Source organism: Gouania willdenowi, chromosome 15 (assembly GCF_900634775.1).
Source record: "Gouania willdenowi chromosome 15, fGouWil2.1, whole genome shotgun sequence".
NCBI classification, from domain to species: Eukaryota; Metazoa; Chordata; class Actinopteri; order Blenniiformes; family Gobiesocidae; genus Gouania; species Gouania willdenowi.
In genome coordinates, this window is record NC_041058.1 from 28853236 (window position 1) to 28868900 (window position 15665).

The following is a 15665-nucleotide window of genomic DNA, read 5'->3' on the forward strand; positions in this document are numbered from 1 at the left end:
TCACTGCTCTTATGATGAAGGATGAGAATTAAAGGGAAGTATTGTCCATAACTATAACGGGGAAGCAAAGGGGAAATAGATTGAAATAGACACGTGACAATATGACATATTGTGGATGTTCTAACATAATATCTATTCCAGAGACTACAGAGACTTCCAATCCAACTGCGAAAGTGGGGACAGATCTTCAAATTTCCAAAGGGAGCGTACAGTTGACCCTGGCTTTGACCTTTTAAGGCTGAGGAGGAGGAGGTCGAGGAGGTTGGAGGGCACAAAGGCAGGCGGACACAAGAGAGAGGAAAACGGAGACACATCCAAAATGATCAGATAAGTGATTTTCCAATGATATTTATCATATGGTTTTAAGAATCCAAATGTATTCTTATGTAAAAAAAAGGGAAGGGAGCGGGCCAACGTCCCTCTGATTTCTTGATTTATATTTTATCATAGGAAAATATACCTCAAACCCTCCAACCATTTTCTTCTTGTTCCACCAGCACTTAGCGTGCAAGACCATAAAACACCTTCACTGGGTGTAGACACTTTTAAGGGAAAAATTAAGTGTTCTCAACATTGGGTTGGTGGCCCAATCTGGGTCGTCTGAGATTTAAAAAGGGTCCTCCTGAAATTCTTGATAATTGATTGAAATAAGAGATAGTTTAAAGTTAAGTAACTTCCAAGCATTTAAGGAAGCTCTCCAAACCGTGCTGGGGCTCGTCACCCCTACGAATGGGATAAATACAGAGAGCAAAGGACAATATGATTGTTCGACTCAACTTAACTTTAATTCTGTCTAACCTTAAAGGGCCAATAATCTTGCTAAACTCTGGTTCAGACACAGAATAGGAGACACTTTTGCCACCAATTGACCTTCAAAATTAAGTAAATTACATCTCAAATAATAATTATGAGGGAAAATAATGAAATAAATGAACTGACAAATTCAGCTCTATAAAAGAATTAGGCTATGTAAATAGGTGTGGAGTGTTAACATTATTCAGAATAAATAAAGGATAGAATAAGATTTCTCCTTCACAAATAAGAGATAGCAAAGAAAAATGAAACAAACAATTTAAATAAATAAATAACATCATTTATTTATTTGGTTAAACTTATTTAGCTTTCTCACATCTCCATGTGTCCCAATTGTATGTATTCATCTTGAGAAGACATGTAACCACACTCCACACTTGTCCGACTTGCATGTCCTTCTCCGTCCGACTTGCATGTCCTTCTCCGTCCGACTTGCATGTCCTTGTAAACAGTGGTTCTCAAATTGTTGCTTTTCACCAGGTAAGTAGACGTACCACAGATAATCACTGCAACTCCAGCTATGCTTCTTCTTACTCCAGGAAAAGAAAATCGAATTAATACTTCCTGCTTTTCTTTCAGCCTCATATTTTCCCACTCGCGTGCGAATTCTACAGATAACATTGAGCTAGCTCACTAACCCACACCTAACCATTGTGTGATTGTGCAGCAGCACCTTTTAGGATCTGAAAAGCTCTCAGATCCTGACCTCTGACCTGTCTCTGCCTTCCTGGCCATACTAACTATTCATTTAGTTAGTTAACTAAACCTAACACCCCTAAACTTTTATTCTATTCTATTCTATTCTATTCTATTTTTTTCTATTTTATTTTATTTTATTTTATTTTATTTTATTTTGTTTTGTTTTGTTTTGTTTTGGGTGAGTTTTGTTTTGGTGTTTTTCCCCCCCCTTCTGTCCAGGTACCAGCTAAAGCCTACCAGGTACCAGGTACCAGCTAAAGCCTCAGTAGTGGGATCGTGCCTGTGTTCAGGTACCAGCCAATTCCAAGAGTTCTGTTTTGGTGTTTTTCCCCCCCTTCTGTTCAGGTACCAGCCGATCCCAAGAGAGGTTGCCAGGTGTGTGGAGACTACCCTTCCTCAGACAACAACCAATCATCTACAACGCTGACCGGAAATGAACGACCCACACGGCAGTGAAGGTCGCGGAGCGGGCGACATGGATCCAAGATGATTGCCGACACCAGCTGATGCTGAGACGGAGGTTGACCGAACAATGAAGGGGGAACCGACAAGGCCACTGAGATTTTCTTTTTCACGACACACACAAGAAAACGCTCTAGAACAAGGGCCTAGCTTTGTTTATAAGCCACACCAAATGCTCATAGCTAGGTTGAGGGTGGACAACCTCACACCTAGCTGCAGGAATACAGTCATAAACCTTTCTGCTACGATTGAGGAAAATACTCAAGGTTCTTCACTCATGGTGCCGCCAATCAAGTGCGGTGATTCTAACCATGCTATTGGTTACCCCAGTTACCACTGAACTCAGCCGATGAAGACGAGTGATGTCCTTGATGCAAATGATGATTTTTGCTTATCTAGATGTAATAAAGGATGATTTTTGATGATTCATGCCATTGATAATAATGATGAAGAAGTTTATTTCCACATTTTCTTGATATATCTGTGCCTCACAAAAGTTTCTTGATTTGGTCGTTGAGGGCGACCAAAAGTGGGGAATGTTATGGCCATTTTTATATTCATCATCATATCGTCAAATGTATGTTCATGTGTACAATTTGTCATGTTTTAATACATGATGACTGCATTACTCTTTACACTTTTGAACAGCTGAATCATGATTAAACAGTACAGATCGTATTATTCTCAGTGCAGCACAGAGTCTCTGCTCACATGCAGATATACACTGACGCACACACTTATCAAGGACAGATAAGAGTGGCGCCCGATCTTCCTCACTTTTATACATGTCTTCATCATCCTCCAACATTTTCACTGTGGGAGCATCTGACTCCCTCCCTTTTGTCTCTCAGGGTTGGGACCTTTTCTTATCTGTATAAAACCTTAAGCTGAAACTGTTAGAGGGCGCGGCACTTCCTTCGGACCTCCGGCCGGGACGGTCACTTCTTTTGTTCCATCTTGTACCTTTTTTCTTAGTTTAGAATAAACTTTTTTTTATATAAAATCATCAATGCTTCTCCTGGACTCCATCATTCAACCAGAGCAATAAATCATGTCTCCAAATGAGGTCAACCGTAAATTCAGCCGTAACAATATCATCTGAACTTTTTTTGGCCACCTCACCGTTATTGTGCCACGCATACTTTCAACAAGATATTTCTCTAAAATTATATTGAAGCACAATGCAAAATGTGCTGCAATTTGGAATATTGCTCATCGCTCATTGGGTGCTACTGATGCAATTGAGGAAATTGCCCAAATGAGATGTTTGATACCTTCAGTGACAAGGTGGAGCTCAGAGTCTTGTGCAATTGAAAAGTTACTGAGTCTCACTGAGAGTCAGCTCAATGGAATGTGACCAGCTGAAAGTGGCCAAACTGCATTCTCAAGAAATAATGTATCTAAAGGAGTACAAAGTAATTCTGAAACCTCTTGCTTACTCAATCAATTGCTTTAAGGTGAAAAAACTGTTGCATTGAAAAGTGATCCAGAAGGTGATGACAGAGATGCAAATGTATTTCCAGGATCCAGACAAGTCATTGGCGTAATTACAGATGTATCCAATAATCAGAGCACTATTCCTAAAGTACAATACTACATTGCCATCAAATGCTCCAGTCAAGCAGCTCTTTAGTCAGGGTGGACTTACAGTATTTCCACTCCACACCGTAAACAAAATGAAAGACAAGCACTTTGAGCAGGCTCTCCTGCTGCAATACAACAGCCTTTAATGGCAGTGATATATAGTGTAGGTGGCTCAAAACATTGTTCTTTAGGTTCTTTGGGTTTGTCATTCACAGACAATGCATGTAAATTAACAACCACGTAATTCTTGTAAAACCAATTCTTGTTGTTTTTTTCATCTAACATCCACAAAAAAGCAAGACCTTACATGTTCACTGCAGATGTGTGCGAAATAGTTTTTGATTCTATGTTATGTTCAACTTTTACGTTTTTGATAGGTTTTGTTTATTAGTAACGCATTAAACATATTTTTTGTGATACACATTTTCACTACAGGTACCGTTTAATGTTTGCTATGACAAATGATTTTGAAAGTATTTGTGAATTCTGACCAGTCTTCTGATCGTGCAGATGGAGATGCATCTGGAAATGTGCAGATGCATCTGGAAGAGCAAGAAAACATAAAAACATTTGTACAACAAATGTACTCACTTTTTTTTTTTTTTTTACTTTATTAAAAATAAATAAACATAATATATATTCAAGATAATTTCTTCTTATATACAAATGTAGACTTCTGATGTGAATTGTGTCACAAACCTTTCTGAAACCATGAGCTACTTCAAAGTTACTGAATATTTCGAAGGACTACCAGTTTGATACACACAGAAATACTACTACAATTTCCCACTTTCAATTTAATTAGAGGGAAAGGTAATGAAGACTTAGTTTACTTTAAAAAGTTCGGAAATACTTAAGTTTCAACATGCCATGCTTTGTCTTTCATTTATGCCATTGTTTTGATTTGAAATGACCACTTCTGAAACATTTAATTGGTAATCATCCATCCATCCATCCATTTTCATAACCACTTGTTTCATTGGGAATCATTATTGTAAACAGTCTGTTGTTTGTCTTGCTGGGAGCACCTGATGAGCATGAGTCTAAAGGATGAGACGTGATGATGGTCTCACCGGAATACTTTTATTATGCACCTCCGTGCACACAGCGTAACATCACATGCAGTCTGTCAACACGCAGTGAACCGAATGCCCCCTCTACAGGCACAACATGTAACATGCACTTCCTCAGTATGGTGGCTCTGTTTGGACAAACATAATCATTTAGCAAATGATCTACATCCTTTCTCTTTAGCTTGTAGCCTTATACAAACAAAACATCGCTCCATTATCAAAGTGTAACATAAAATCACAACTTAGCCACTGGCTTTAAAATATGTAATACCTTGAATAAATCTGAACTGTCAACACACTTCTAAAAACACAAGATAACTTGTGTATTAAATGCATCAGAACAATCACACACACTTCCACTTCACATGTTTTTTTTTTTTTTTTTTTTCATTTTTATTTTTTTCAAACATGTCACAGCAGGTATTTTGGATTTGGTCTCGAAATACGACCTGAACGTGTTACATATGGCGAACTCACGCTGCCTTGAAAAACGGCCTGTGCGCGTGTAGGTCTTGCAGGAGATGTTTCATGTGGCCTCGACACATGAGACATGATCGGGGGAACACTGTCAGGTGAAGGGGGCGCATTGCTCAACTGAAAACGGGCAGTGTTCTGCGTCTCAAAGGTGTCATCCTGGGGTCATGGAGGTGGAGGCTCTGCAACAGGAAGGATGTGGCGACGATTTCTCCTGTATTTTGCTCCGTTGGACTCAACGATGTAAGAACGGGGCTCTTTGCAGGTCTCCTTTACGATCCCTAGATTATCATAACCTTATGGGGTCTGCATTCTGACAACCTGACCTGGAGACAAAGGCGTAAGGGGTCGGCTTGAAACGTCACAATAGCGCTTTAAAACGAGTCTCCTATTGTGTAGCTGGGCGGCGATCTGCATAGCTGGCTTTGAGCTGGGCTCCAACAGCTTGGTGCTCACCGGAATGGCTGCACGAATCTGTCGTGACATCAGGCGTTCAGCTGGCGAACCAAGTGTTTGGTCACGGGAGATGTTTCTGAGGTTAAGAAGATTCAGAAACACGTCTGAGCCATCTCTGTGAGATCGCTCCATCAGTTGTTTAGCACTCCGCACCGCTCTCTCAGCGAGTCCATTTGATTGTGGAAACTCTGGGCTGCTTGTGGTGTGTTTGAAGTCCCACTGTTTTGCAAAGTCTTTGAATTGTTGACTGGTGTATTGTCTAGCATTATCAGAGAGCAGAATGTGGGGTGTACCGTGTACTGAGAAATGTCTCTTTAATTTTGTGATCACGGCCGCTGATGTTATGTCACGAAGAAGATCGATTTCAAACCAACCTGAGTAAGAATCAACCAGTACTTGGTAGTGTTTCCCATGCCAATCAAAAATGTCCGCTGCAACTGTCAACCAGGGGAGATCAGGAACGGGGTGGAGCTTGAGAGGTTCCTTTTGTTGATGGGGTTTGGTGCTGTTGCAAACAGAGCAGGAAGAGAGCTTTTCAGTGATATGTTTTGACATACCTGGCCAAAATATGATGCTCCTGGCTCGGCGTTTGGTTGCATCCGCACCAGGGTGGCCTTTGTGTACAATGTCTATGTACGCGTTTTGCAGGGACTGAGGAATAACAGTTTTGACAGTACTGGTGGGCTTGATAGGCAAGCTTTGAGATGGTCAAAAGCTTCCTGATGCTGCTGAAACCAGCACCAAGCGGTGTCTTTGTGAGTAAGCTTCCTCAACTGGGCTGCAATGTCACTAAAGTTTGGGATGAACTTTCCAAGGTCGTTAGCCATACCTATGAAACGTTGTAATGAAGTAACATCACTCGGGACTGGCATGTCTCTGATCGCAGCGGTCTTTGCTGGGTCGGCTTTAAGGCCATCACTTGTGAAAATATGTCCCACATAACCTACATGATCCAGGCGAAACTTGCACTTTTCTGGATTCAGTTTGAGGTTGATCTCCTTTGCACGATCAAGCACTTTCCTTAGGTTAGCATCATGCTCAGCAACATCCCGACCTCCGATGATGATGTCATCGACAATCACCGAGCATGCATAGCCAGAAAATAGCTGCTCCATAGAACGCTGAAACACTTCGCTGGCAGAGTTTATGCCAAAAGGCATGCGTAGAAATCTATAGCGTCCAAAGGGTGTGCTGAATGTTGTTAGCATTGAAGATTTCTTATCAAGCTGTATTTGCCAGAAAGAATTTTTAGCATCTAAAACTGAAAACACAGTCGCACCAGCCATCTGTGCGGCGACTTCCTCAACACTACGCATGGGATAGTGGGGTCTTTTTAGAGCTGTATTAAGGTCTTTTGGGTTGATGCACAATCTGATCTGTTCTTTGTCTTTCTTATGTGCTACCACCATCGATGAAACCCAATCAGTGGGCTCTGTGACAGGTGTTATTACACCTATGATTTGCATACGATCTAGTTCAGCTTTAACTCTCTCTTGCATCGCGACTGGAATGCGGTGAGCAGGGCGGACCACAGGCTGAATGCTGGGATCCACTGTCATAGAGTACGTGATAGGCAGCTCTCCAAGTTCATCACTGAATAAATCACTGTGCTGTGTTTTGATCTGCCTTGTAAAATCTGTGTTAGTGTCCATAGTGAGCTGGTGAACATCATGGCTCATTGTCACAATTCCCATGTCAACACAGGCACGAAATCCAAGTAGAGGCTGTACTTCTCTGTCTACAATGAAGAATAGTAAAGCATGGCACTGTCCCTTTAAACTGCAGGATAATGTAACAAGGCCCTTAGTTTCAATCTTACTACCACCATAAGCAACAAGGTTTGTGGCGTTTTCTTTAACTACAGGTTGCTTCAGCTTTAACACTTTGCTATATGTCTTTTGAGACATCACATTGCATTTAGCACCTGTGTCAACTTTCATTTCAATGGGCTTGTTGTTGATATGTACTGTTACAAATCCTTCATCTTTTTTATCATTTTGAGGATTTATGACATCGATGTTCTTATCGACGTCAACACCATCCACATAAAAAGAATCTTCACTGAGTGTGGCAGGCTCCTCTATTGCTACGTCATGCACTGAGTGTCTGAGAGTCCTTTTACTGAAACTGGGACGGCTGCGTGGTGTGGACTTACAGCATTTTTTGAAATGGTTAAACTTTTTACAGTTGTGACACTGTTGTTCAAAAGCTGGACACTTTTCCCGCTTAGCTGCATGGCTGCAACCACAGTTATTACAGTTCGATATAGTCCTGTGCAGTGACAGCTGTTGTAGCTTAGGCTGCTGCTTTCTGTGTGAAAATGGCTTTATGCTGTCAACACTGGTAGCTTTTATACAGAGTGTCTTGCTGCTTTCCTCTGTCATTTCGTGAATACGACAGATGGAAATAGCTTTATTTAAGCTCAAGTCACCGTCTCTCAAAAGTGTCTTCCTCAGAGAATCATTGGTGATGCCACAGACTATTCGGTCACAGATTAGCTCATCAGCTAAATCACCAAAATGGCAGCTCTTGGCTTTAATTCTCAGATCACTGAAAAACGACTCGATGCTCTCACCTTGTCTTTGATTTCTGGAATGAAACTTGTGCCTCTCCATTGTTTTGTTGCTTTGAGGGTTGCAGATTTCACGAAATTTCCGTTTTAGGCACTCTGGGTCCTCTCTGGACTCAGCAGGGGTGATAATAGCTCCATCTCCGCCCACAGCACGCACCTCAGCCGCGTAGACGAACGAGCGCTCCCGCTCTATGGCCTCCGGTCCCGCAAGATTGAGGAGGATATAGGCCTTAGTACTTGCAGGCTTGTCGAAGTGTGCTGCAGCGACAAAAATGTCATACTCCCTCTCGAATATCCGCCAGTTCTCAGCGACATTCCCGTCAAAAACTACCGGGTCTGGTCTGCAAAATCCCTCCGCCATTTCAGAGACGCAACGTGGCTCTGGTTAGCTTCACAGTTAGCAAAGTCCAGTGGAATGCTAAGGAGGTACTCACAGGAGGAGAGTCCGTTCAGATTCTGACACCATGTAAACAGTTTGTTGTTTGTCTTGCTGGGAGCACCTGATGAGCATGAGTCTAAAGGATGAGACGTGATGATGGTCTCACCGGAATACTTTTATTATGCACCTCCGTGCACACAGCGTAACATCACATGCAGTCTGTCAACACGCAGTGAACCGAATGCCCCCTCTACAGGCACAACATGTAACATGCACTTCCTCAGTATGGTGGCTCTGTTTGGACAAACATAATCATTTAGCAAATGATCTACAATTATGTTCTTATTTTACTATAGCCACTAACTACTCTTTTACTAACCAAAGCAAGTTCCTACAATTCCACAATTATGCAAGATTTGATAAAACTCCACTTAAAAAAAAAATGTATTTACTTTTTTTTTTTTTTTTTTTTTTTTTTTAGAAAGAAAAAAATCCCCATCAAAATCTAAACACTAAATCTGCAGCATCTTTAATGAAATCCTTTCTGCAATACTTAAACACATTTGTCTCAATGTTTCAGCCAAAATAAACATGATTTAAAATATAGTAAATTCAAAAACAAAAACGTATCGAGTGCAGCAGTATTTACCTCTACTGGGGATCTGACTACATCTGTCATTTTTTTGGAGTTTGAATTCTGTAAAGTAAATCTGTATTTATATGGAGCTCAGTAGGAACTAGTGTTGTTGTTAGAACAGGCCTGAGAGCACTTCACCTGACAATAATTAATTATTGATATTTTATGTAATTATTGAACGGTGTATTTATTTATTTAATTGTGGCAGTCCTCGTCCTCCATACAATAGACGTGTTCTTGTCAATAAAAGCTATTTTAAATCGTGTTTTCAGGTTAGCTCAAATCACCAGCAGATGGCGCTTCTGATCAGAAAAGCGTAGCGTGGAGTCACTCTGTGCTAAGCGCTGATACACCTTGAAATCCCACCTGCATCCCCTTCCTGCAGTCATCTTCCTCCTCCTCCCCCTCCGTACTCTTCCAAGGCGGTCGGGAGGCAGCAGCCGGCATGAGCCTGGAGAAAACGCACGCATCCGCGCCGGGAAAGGTCTGAGTGTCAGTGACAGACGCAGCATGCTGATGAATGTTCTACAGAGAACATCTATGAGCGCAGCACCGAGTGGCTGCAGGAGCTGCAGGATGGGCGTGGGACAGAGGAAAGCAATGGAAACCCACGGACTTTAAAAGGGTGGATGGAGGGCATCGGTGTAGCGTTTCCATTTCATTATTTTAGGAGGTTGGTGCTGTAATTTGTTCTTTAGATTTCACTCTTATTCATCTGTCAACCTTCACTGGAGTTTCAAAGGATGGAGAAAGGCGCGCATCATCATCAGCAGCAGCAGCAGCAGCAGCAGCAGCAGCAGCAGCAGTTCAAGAGCCCCGAGAGTCCAGCTGAGGACATCTCCAAAATCCAAGATGAGGAATTGCTAAAGTGGAGTAAGGAGGAACTGGTGAGGAGGCTGAGAAAGGCAGAGGCAAAGAAGAGAGGAGTCATTATGGAGCATGGTAATCTAATGAAGGAGGTGAACAGGAGGCTACAGCAGCACCTCAATGAGATCAGGAGTCTAAAGGTGAGAAGAGGACACTAGACACTTCTTTCTTTTTAATCTTCTTTACATAAAACTCATAAAACATTGCTGAACATCTTTTATGATTCAGTGATTTAAAAAAAAAGAAAAAAGTAACTGTCTAATCATTGGGTTTGTTGTGTGAAACACCTAATTATTTCATGCCCTCTCTCACTTTACTCAATGCCACCATAATTACTATCCACGTGTAATAGGTACTGTATGTTTGTTTTTGCATGTGCATGCATGTATGTACAGTATATATGTTTTAAGTTTGTATTTCTTTTTTGCATTTTTTTGATCTTCATTTTTTTCCCAGTATTTTCATTTATCTTTTGATATTTTTTGTGAACTTTGTTTATTGTTTTCTTCATATATCAAAGATTAATTGTGCATTTTGTCTCATGATTTTACAAGGTTTTTTTTATTAGCCATTTTTTAAAAAAGTTTTTTTTAATATGTGCTAAATAAATAAATACATTAATGGAGTGCAGACCTGAGTGAAGTGCGCAATTATATTTGTTCCCTGCACTCCAACAGCAAGTGAGGAATGAGCAAAATCAGCAAATAATATTCAGGGAATGTGAACGCTGAACAACAAATCCCACCACAACGCTGTCAATACTTTTATTACTTTCTTTGTAGTTTGGCATTTTTAGAAAAGGCTTGATAAAGTGGTGTTACTCAAATTGAATTATTAACCAATGGGTCACACAAATTATAACCACAATTGAATAAATTAAATATAAAAATGAATAAATAGAAGTATAGAAGAAAAATAAACTTAATAAATCCAATAAAAACAAAAACTATATATAAGTGCAAAATAACCACGCATTTAACATAAAGATAAGCATATTTTACAATTTACTAAAATATATAAAAGATAAATTAGAAATGTAACCTGAAATAAAACAAATTAAACTTTTAAACTTCAAAAACAACAATTCAATTCACTTCAGTTATTATTATTTTACTGTTTAAAGTGGGAACAACTGAGGGCAGAAAAAACCCCAAACAAAACACACAATATTGCTTATTGTCCATGCGTGTATCTGAGTGCTTATATTGACTTCTTTTGCTAATATCATACCGATATCCAATATTAATATAGGATCGGGACTCCCTTATCGATTTATACCTGGGCTGACCCATAAATGTCATTCTTTGACACTACACAGACTGTGAGACTCAGTATGGTCACAACTTAGCGCCTACTTCACTACATTGATAACCTTTTAAAGATGAGGGATTAAATCAGCGAAGGAAGAAGAGACAAATCATTCAGGACATCTCATTAAGTGTAGAAAAGCACTCACACTAACCAATATTTACTAATAAGACCAACACCTGACATATACAGGAATAACAAGCAAAATGTTTGGCTGCGAAGGGCCAACGTGTAACCTTTCCAAGGATGAGATCCTTGCAGGGTTGGGGTCAATTACATTTTTACATTTCAATTCAATCACGTACAATTCAAATTTAATTATAATTACTTTGACCATCATTTTTCCAATTACAATTAAAATTACAGAAATAATTTTCCCCCAAAAAATCAAATACATTCTTAGGTACTAAAGTTCAATTACAATTCATCACAAATTAGGAGCCTGAAATAAATAACGGCTCAGTTTGACCCATGTCTTAAATCAGTTGTAAAATACACAAAAAATATAGGATCTACCATCTAATTTGTTTTTCATCTCTTGGTTACCTTGTTAGGCTTCCTAATCAATGACAATATTGGTATTAATATTTCTTGAATGGACATCTGAGCCTTTCACTATACCACACCACTTCACATTTTTTAAATGGTAAAAGATAACTGACCGGTAGTAAGAAAATTTGATATGAAACAAATTTTAATAATTATTAACTACGTATGAGTAAGCAATAGAACTGTAACATGGTTCCCTAATTTCATGTTTAATTAAATTGTTGTTTTGATAGAATTTCCATGCCAATTACAAAGTCAGTCATCTGACCTAAATTACAATTCAATTATGATTACAAAGGCAACAGATTTTTCAGATGAGATATCCTTTTTTCATCCCACAAAGGGTAAATTTGCATTTCAGCTACATCCCATCCAAGAAACATGAAAAGACAATCTGACAAAAGACAGCACAAAAACAAGCATATAACATGGGAGGACAGGAGCGGGAGAACTGTGGGTCGCCACAAGGGCGGCGCCCCGTATCCTTTGATGAAAAATGAAAAAACAGGAGGAAAGGAGAGGGGAAAAAAAGCATATGCTACACTATGTTCCCTTAGGGGCACATAGTGTAGGACTAGGGATAAAACTCCTCAGCACATAAACCCATGAAAAACAGTTACAACAAAAACTTGACATAGCACATATGGTCGGGGGGAGGAAACTTGTGGGGGGTAGAATGCAGCAAGCCACTGGGGGGGGGGGGGGCGCGCTTCCAGCGCCTCTTTTGCAGCCACTGCATGGGTTGGAGAGGGGATGGGGGCCAAAGAAGGCTTTGTAACATGATTAGTTTGCTTCATTCTGTACAGTTCAGTTGACACTCGATACAACATCCTGGTGAATAGATGAACCGGCCTTCAAATACTGGCTGAGGGGAGAACAAATGTAGATAAGGAATTTGTTTTCGGCGGGCTGACACCTAAAATTTTCCATGCAGCCTACTGTTCATCTCTCAGCTGTAATCCAATATGGTGGCCTCATCGAAAGCTGAGCAGTTTTATTAAGTGCAATTACAGTTGCAATTATAATTACGTCATAATTGCATTTAGCCCAAGCTTCGACAGCATAGAATGCAAAAAAGCCCTGCTTTCAACTCCTCTGGACACCTGGGACTGTCCTGTGCGGAGTTTGAATGTGCTTATTTGTTTGCTCCCAGTTTTACGAATATCTCGTATATTCCAAAAACATGATGGAACATTGAGTTCCAATGCTGCTTTTACTAAAGAGTGTAATTTTTATATGAGATATCAAAACACGAAAGCTGACCCCCCCAAATAATCTAATTTGCACTTTGTAAAACCCTGCTATTACTAGCAATGTTTTTCTTTACCAAGCCTGTATGCTTCATTGTACTGTAAATGGTATTTTAATAGGTTATATTTTTTGTTTTTCAACAAAACAAAAAAAGAGATGCAAAATTAGTATTATCTTGCCACTTATCTCATTTACTAGCATGTTGGCTTCACAGCAGGTTTAGGGTTCTACTACAGAGTTTTCCTGGAAGTGAAGAGCAACATAAGTAATGCACTATAGAGTGACTTGTTGAAGATGTACAGAGGAAGTTTATATTTCCTTCATCTATATCTTAAGTATTTGGGAGTTTGTGGATTTGCTTTATCATATGAGACTGTGGTTACATAGTTGTTTACATTTAAATGACACCTTAATTTTTCAGGATTAAATCACAGACCTCAAAATTGGGCTTTCAGGACCCACAGGCGTGCCGAAGTCCAATTTTGTAAAAGCTTCTTTTTGGTGTATTGATATGTAATCTCTCCCTGAAGCATTCTCTGTTTCCCCCCTAAGTCTCTCTCTCTGTCTGTGTAAATTAGGATGTGAACCAGAAGCTCCAGGATGATAACCAAGAGCTTCGGGACTTGTGCTGTTTCCTGGATGATGATCGGCAGAAAGGGAAACGGGTGTCACGAGAGTGGCAGCGTTTAGGTCGCTACAGTGCAGGCTTGATGAGGAAGGATGTAGCCATCTACCTGCAAAAAATGAAGGAGCTGGAGCAACGACAGGGCGATGTCATCCGTGAGAACCTGGAGCTCAAGGAGGTGTGTCTCATGCTGGAGGAGGAGAGAGCTGCAGCTGTGGCAGGAGGTGGAGCGAGGAATGCTGGTGTGGTAGGACCCGGTGGTCCTGGATGTAGGAGCTCTATCGACAGTCAGAGCAGCATATCTCAGCTGGGTGGAGGCATGGCTGCGCCTGGCTTGCTTCGGGATGTTGGTGATGGGAGCAGCACTTCTAGTTCAGGAAGCACAGACAGCCCTGATAAGCCCCAACACAATTGTCCTCCTCCAGGCACCAATCCCTGCCCTGGATCTGGGTCACAATGTATATCTTCAGAAAAATCTGATATGTGTCATTCTAATGGCAGGAGGCATAGCTCCACACCTGAATACCACACCTTTCCCCAGTCGTGTCGAACTCGAGGTGGATCCCTTACCAACCTGGAACCCCATGTCATTCGAGGACACAGTACTGAAAAGCCGACTAAGTCTCCCCCGAGGTTATTCTGTGACTCCCACCACACACCCTGCAGCTCTGACCTTCTAGCCCACAAACAACTAGTGATGTCAGGACATGCATCCCCAAACCATGGGAAAAGTTCAGCTACGTCCAGCCCAGATCTGAGCCACAGACACAGACAGATACACTCAACAGTGGCTGTCTGTGTGAATGCAGAATCCAAACAAGCACTGATGGTGTCACCTGAGCACTTTCAGAAAGGTCGGGTGATTGTTGGAAGTCCGGAATCTACAAGGCATCACCATCGCTACCCGCACAGCGCTCAACATGGAAAGGGAATGTATAGTGTTGGCTCCCTTCCAAGGAACGGCAGTCAGAGGAGGCCAGTGGGAGAGGAGGAGACTTCACACCATGAGAGTCTGTACAACGGTAGGCACATGGTAACTCATACTTTATACTGATTCCTTACCTAGTGATACCTGTCACGGCAAATTTGCGATTGACCTTATTTGGAGACATGATTTATTGCTCTGGTTGAATGATGGAGTCCAGTCGAGCGTGATGATTTTATATAAAAAAGATTTATTATAAAACTAAATGAAAAGAGTACAAAGAAGCTTCCATCCTGTAAGAATGAAAAGCAGCCCACAACAAGGATGGTCAAAAGGCTCCGGGCAGAGGAAAAAGCAAGACTGCCTAAAAAGTTCTTCACACACACATTTCTACACCGTTCTTAACCGTCCTACCCCCCGACAGATAAGAAAGAAGCAACAGGGAGGAGGTCAAGTCAGTTTGTTCTGTTCGTTTTAGAAAAAGTAAACTGCTGGATGAGTGAAAACTTCCTTCAACTAAACCATGACAAGACGGAGGTGATTGTCTTTGGTAACAAGGAAAAGAGGACTGCTGTCAGCAATTATCTTGAGTCTCGATCTTTAAAAGCTAAAGACCAAGTCAAAAACCTTGGTGTTCTGATTGACTCAGATCTTACATTCAGCAGTCAGATCAAATCAATCACAAAAACAGCCTTCTACCACCTAAAGAACATCTCCAGAGTGAAAGGTTTAATGGCTCAGAAAGACCAGGAGAAACTGGTCCATGCTTTTATCTCCAGCAGACTGGACTATTGTAATGGTCTTCTGACAGGAATCCCCCAAAAGAGCATCAAACAGCTACAGCTGGTTCAGAACGCTGCAGCTCGGGTCTTAACCAGAACAAAGAGGTCAGAGCACATTACTCCAGTTTTAAAGTCTTTACACTGGCTCCCAGTCAGCCTCAGAATAGACTTTAAAGTTCTGCTGCTGGTGTATAAATCTGTGAATGGGT

At 40.9% G+C, this 15665-nt stretch overlaps 1 protein-coding gene across 1 annotated transcript in view; it reads left to right on the forward strand.

Moving 5' to 3' along the window:
* Window positions 1-9508: 9508 nt before the first annotated feature.
* Window positions 9509-15665, forward strand: part of LOC114476965 (coiled-coil domain-containing protein 85C-like) — a 35381-nt gene continuing 29224 nt past the window's right edge. The window contains exons 1-2 of the mRNA XM_028468985.1: window positions 9509-10156; window positions 13703-14771. Of these exons, the coding sequence (XP_028324786.1) occupies window positions 9893-10156; window positions 13703-14771 (1333 nt within the window). The 5' untranslated portion in view covers window positions 9509-9892. The remainder of the gene's footprint in view (window positions 10157-13702; window positions 14772-15665) is intronic.